At 44.6% G+C, this 5,939-nt stretch overlaps 1 protein-coding gene across 3 annotated transcripts in view; it reads right to left on the reverse strand.

Moving 5' to 3' along the window:
- The window catches only part of CD2AP (CD2 associated protein), a 113,916-nt gene that overhangs the window by 9,056 nt on the left and 98,921 nt on the right, over positions 1-5,939 (reverse strand). For all 3 annotated transcript variants that reach the window (XM_018573237.1, XM_018573236.1, XM_018573235.1), the window contains exons 14-15: positions 4,172-4,293; positions 2,413-2,505 (exon numbers count right to left, since the gene is read on the reverse strand). In XM_018573237.1, coding sequence (XP_018428739.1) covers positions 2,413-2,505; positions 4,172-4,293 — 215 coding nt within the window. The remainder of the gene's footprint in view (positions 1-2,412; positions 2,506-4,171; positions 4,294-5,939) is intronic.

The raw sequence follows: 5,939 nt of genomic DNA on the forward strand, positions 1-5,939 counted from the left end.
AGCCGCTGATCGCCTATATGTGAAACACCCGGTACCGGGTGTTCGCATTGGACGGGTCTTTTCTGCCCGTGCGTGCCCGCTAGGGGGCGCGCGCGAGCAGAAAAAAATTGCCGTCTGGAGACGGCAACCCGCAAATGCAGCAGTGCCGTCCGTCCGTTTTTTTACTACGGGCGGACGGCAAGAGGTTAATACTACTTAAATAGGGCCTGCTATCAGCTCTCCCAATCCTCTCTACAGCAGCTCTCAGACTAGGAGAAGCAGCACAAGGAGGCAATTAGTGGTCATATTCCAGCATGGAGCATGCTGGTAGGAGAATATAGCAGTGTGCCAGACAGGGGGATGAGCTCATCAGTGTTCTTTCACTGTCTAGCCATAGATTGGGGAGGGACAAGACCTGGAAGTGTTTATTAACTTCAGCAGTGAAAAATCAGGTCTCCTGTCATGGGGGGGGATTCCTTTGCCAAAAAACCATAACCCATCTATGAGTTTTATTTGTGTGTTTAGCTGTTTCCCTGGAGGGCCGGCTTTATACCTTTTGCTGCCACCGAGACGGCACAAATAATAATCAACATAACGAACATGCAGGAAATGCATTTATAAAGGGGCGTTTTAGCTAGAAAACACCTTGGACTCGGGTGGCGACCTTTCCATACACCGAGCAGCAGCAGCACGGTCCACTGATTCTGAACCTGGACAGAGTGCAGCTTATTTGCTTTGCCCATCAGTTAGCAGCCGGACTTCTGATCCAGCACACTGCCTCTGGAACTTCATTTATCCCTGCCTTACCGTGCGGCCGCACTCGCAAGGGAAACCCTCGGGTCATTCCAAATGTGGAGAAATATTCCCACCCCCGTCGGTTGACGTTAATCCGGACGGGAAATAAGAGAAACCATGCGATCTTTAAAAGCACAATGAAAACAACTGCTGGGATTGCAAATCATTATATGGATATGCTCCATTAAAACATCCTATTTACATCCAACACAGAATCTCAGATGGACTCTCACTCTGGGGCCACATATGAAGTGTGTAACCCTGCTGTGTGTTGATACAATTGTATCTGCTATTTCCATATAGCACATCTACTTATACCAGTGACTGGCTGTTAGTTTGGTGGTTAATTAACTCCGACTGTCCTGTCCAATACTTGGGCTATTCAAGGGAAGCCTTTTAAAGATTTTAAATGTTGTGTATTAGGTGATTTATGATTTGTACTACTTCCATGTTAATAAAAAATACTATTTTTGATACATTATATACTCATTGAGTTACTTGTTCAGCTGACAGCTCCTAATGTGGGATTTCTTTGCTAAGGGGATAGTGTTGTTTTGATTACATGTTTTGAAACCCAGGAGCTGAATTCATATAGTTTATACATTTGTTACTTATTGCAAAACTCCTTCTCCCCTGTTTGTTTATATAGCTTTCCATTCACGCAGTGCTGAGGCTGCAGAAAAAGAGATTGAGGACTCTGTGGCCTCAAGTTTATTTTTCAATTTCAAAAAGGAAATGTCAGGGATCTGTTTAGACCCCTAATATTTAAGAGAAAGCCCCCCAACAGTAAAATATAAAAACACAACTCCCCCAGATAACACACGTGCACCATATTGTGGTGTACACCATGCACATGTGCTGCAGTGCATTGTTAGAACACATCGCAGCGCTTGATTTTTTTTATTTTTAAAATAACATTAATTTAACTGTGTGGCAGCGCATGGCAAAGCTTTGTGACGCATTGCCGTGCGTTGTGATACGCTGTGTTGCGATGAAATGTACGTCTATCATTTTATTACAACACAAACATCAGCACAGCGCACAAACGATTTTTAACTTAAGTTGCTTATTTACAGTTCTCCATTACTTCATTTTTTTACTGTTTCGCAAAGAGTCGCAATTTACAAATATTTCTTAACTCAATAGGTTTTATCTTTTAGATTTGGTCGGAAATTATTTTTGTTGTGCACGGATACTGATTTTAGTGCTTTTATTAATGTAGTTGTGTATTTTTATCGGTCTCATATTGTATATATGGCTTGGGGGACTCTTACAAACGCTAGCAGCGCAGCAATGTAACATTAAAACAATGGGAGAAATGTAAAAAATAGTGTGGCCAGCTGAGGCTAAAAAGCTTCTGGAGGGCTTGGCAGGGAAAGGGTTAAAAGAGAACTATGGGGTAAGTGTTTTCCCCCATAGTTCTCCTCAGGGTCACGGGAGGACATAAACTAGCGTCCTCCCGTGACCCAAAGCTCAGTATATCGCGAGCTATTGAGCGCTGTATACGAAGACTGCGCAGCTGGGACGGATCCCGGCATTACTGTCTGGATCCGCCCAGCTGCGTGAGTGACAGCTGGCTAACCGTGAGTGACAGTCATGGCTCTCTGCAGGGACAGGAGCGAGAAGTGAGCGAAATACCTTCTTTACTTCCGGTGGAGGCGTTTTGGCACTTTCATTCTCCTCTTCATGATGTACTGGTACCATCTGGGTCTCGGTCGGAGGTGAAGCCTGCTAAATGAAGCAGAAGTCATCTTTGTTAGTTCTCCATGCATTCCCTTCCTATGCATTCACATGGCATTCACTAGGCTCACTGTACCATTCAGATCCGCTCCCGTCCCAGTGAAAATATTATACCTGACACAGTGTTCAGAAGACTAGCTCACTGTACCATTCAGATCCGCTCCCGTCCCAGTGAAAATATTATACCTGACACAGTGTTCAGAAGGGAGATGGAAGGGATAAGATTTAGGTCAGTGACATGAGATGTCAGTTAAAGCAACCGGAAAGGTTTTTTTATTTTGTAATAAACCTTCTGTCTATATAACTTATACATAACTCATTCCTCCCCTTCTATCCCCATAGGACAAAAACATTATAAAACTTTTTATTGACAAGAACACTGGATCAAAGTAGACAACAAGTATGTTTTTACTTTAGTTTTGTTACCTTTCTGTCTATGGACATTTGAGGAATGGACTAATGACTCTTGTGATGTACAGGGAGGGGACCTGGGAGCCCAACAAGCACTAAAAGAACTTTCCCAAGTGAGGAGCGGGTTACCTCCCACTAAAACGAGTTATGTGTCGGCAGCAAACAAAAGCAGGATGCTGTTTGGCATAAGTTTCCTTTACTGGTAACATTGTGATGATTTCCCATTCCTTCCCAAAACAATTCTTCTAAAGACCTGTACAGAGACCGCCCGGGAGCTCAGCCATCCTCTGCCGCTCTTCTGGGGAGTCTGATCTCCATATATTCCTACAGAGAGTCCATGAGGAGTCGCTAACAAAGTCACTGCTTCCGAGCAGATTCATCCTAAGGATATATGAATGTAGTCCAGGGAGGGCAAACAAAAGTTCTGCTGGGTGCCCTTGGGACACAAAGTGATGGGAAAATTGAACCAATGGGAAAACAGCAATGAAAATCTGAACTAGACCTAGTCCTCTTCATCTACCCAAAACCTAAACACTTTGTGCGATATTCCACCTCATTATTCATGCACAATAGTACACACAAGAAAAAGTAGTCTCTTAAAAGACTATAAAATGACTAAGCTCTTCAGCAGCTAGCACTAAAATATAGAAATCAGTGACCATGGGGAGAGATGACATCACCCCCCCTGATCATATGACCGTGCTCGGGCATATCGATAGGCTGCTAGACCTGAGAACTGTCACTGGGGAGGTGACTACATGCTCCGCTATACCTGGAAGTGTCACGTATTGGAGACAGCTGCCGAGGAGGAAGAAATCACATAGAGGGATCACTAGTTAGCCGAGTATAGGTGGGTCGGAGCATTTGCAATAACACTAACTTTGCCTTGCATGGGCAAGGGGACAACCTTCTTTAAAATAAGAGTCACTTTAACCTGCGAGTCTTCTGAAATGTAACCTCTAGGAGACATGGGCCCCTGGTCACTGTTCATATGCTGCATGGACTCCCTGCTCTAACTTCCAGTGTCTGTCAAACATAGAAAACTGAACCTTGAGTCTGTATAGAACTTTTGGCGCTCATGTAGGGAGTTTATGACCAAGGAACGGTCTATCCCTCTCCTAACAACTGCTCAGTTTCTCACTCTAGGTTGCTCAGTGTAGTCGCACCAACAAAAGTTCAGGTTCACGGCTCTTTGTTCCATCAAATGCAGGCATTTCCCCCATACAATGCAACCTCCGATACTTACAGGGCTGGAACCGTTGAAGCGGCCGGGCAGCCTCTTGCCGGGCATCTTTGGTCGGCTGGCAGTTGGGTGAGACAAGTTTTCTGAGGTAGGCAGAAGTTCATCAAAACTGAGCTCTGAGGGAGCTGAGGAAGGCAAAGAAGACAACAAATGAGAAAAGAGGATACAGCAATCGGACGCTCTTCCTCTTTGAGAACTACAATTACCAGCATACCAAGCAGCTACTCCCTGGCAGCACAATCCGGAAAGCTGCTCTATTTATCTTCAATCATGTGGAAGAATAAGCTGCATAGCAAAGACTTTACAACTGACTAGGGCAGCAGCTCCATGTGACCTGATCCATATTGTTTCAATGGACAACAAGAATATATTCCATATGTGCAATGTTCAGTTTATCACCACGCATATATCACACACTATAAGAATATGGGCAGAGGATGAAGACAATGATCCGATGGCATTAAAATAGTATCTAGTGACTTTACTGGAACTAAAAACGTGATGTGATAAGATATGATGCAGGGGAGCAAAAGGAATTATGGGCCAGTTCTGATATTCAGAATCTCCATTAGGATGGCAGCAAGGATGCAAACCGCAATACCAGCTACAGACGGCCACTAGAAGGAACTACAAAGTGTATAACATATGTAAGTCACAGGGCTCGGGTAAATGGTGCCGCCCTCAATGAATATTTAGTTTAATTTCTCAAGCTGGAAAAGGAAACAGTGTGATAAAGGCACACGTGACAGTGCTGAATGATGCATATAGACCCTGCAACTGACATGTTCTACTCCAAAATCAACACTGCAGCATGCAACACCCCAGGGGCCTACAAGGGACACAACGGGACCTTCTATGTGGCTCATTAAACTTTAGGACCAAACATTGGCATTTCATTTCCACTTAAACATTATACTATAGGCCAGTTCAGGCTTATATTGTTATTGGTGTGAGGAATCACAGGCTGGCTTCTTATATGAACTGGGGACTCCGATGAGCTCCCCCTCCGCTCCTCAAAATCCTCTGACCATTACAAAAGCTTCACACTCTGCTAATGGATTTCTAATGATGTAATACACAGATCTTTAGGAAGCCCAGACGCAGGAGGGCAACCCCTTCATTGTGATCATGAGAGGGAGCAGAGAGGACTTATCACAAAAGTCTCCAAGATCAATAAGAAGTTGTTGATTAAGTCAGCCAAGTCTCCCCAAAACGGTATAATCCGTACACGGGAACGGACATTCTATGGAAGGAGAGACATCCATTAAGTATCTGGGTTGTAGGGACAGAGGGGCCTCCTGCAGACCTCTCTCTAGTCATTGAAAACGAATGGTGTGAAGGCCGTCTACTAGAAATGACAGAGCTCAGGTTAGCACTGGGTGGATGAGGAACAAGAACATTTCATCAGTTGGGGCCACGGTGGGTGAAACATGTAACAGTAACACCCAATCTCAGGAAATCCTTAAAGTAGACCTTGCATGAAAATTAGACTTCTGATGTAGCAGCCCCCCGCCCCTCAAACCAACTTCCATGAGAATGTGCTTCTGCACAGTACTGGGGTACCTTCTCGTGAGATTTTGGGGTTCTCAGCTTTCCCAGGATCCCCCCAAGTGGCACCTACAGGAAGCCAGGGAGTAAACCAACTTTTTTTTAATATGCTTTCACCCATTGTTATATTTTGGGGGGGTGGGGGGCTGCAAGAGCTAATGACACATAACTGTTTACTGATTACCTGCCATCAGATCTGTTATTCTGTCCAGCCACCCCCCCC

Source organism: Nanorana parkeri, unplaced genomic scaffold (genome assembly GCF_000935625.1).
Source record: "Nanorana parkeri isolate BGI_ZX_2015 unplaced genomic scaffold, ASM93562v1 scaffold2288, whole genome shotgun sequence".
Lineage (NCBI taxonomy): Eukaryota > Metazoa > Chordata > Amphibia > Anura > Dicroglossidae > Nanorana > Nanorana parkeri.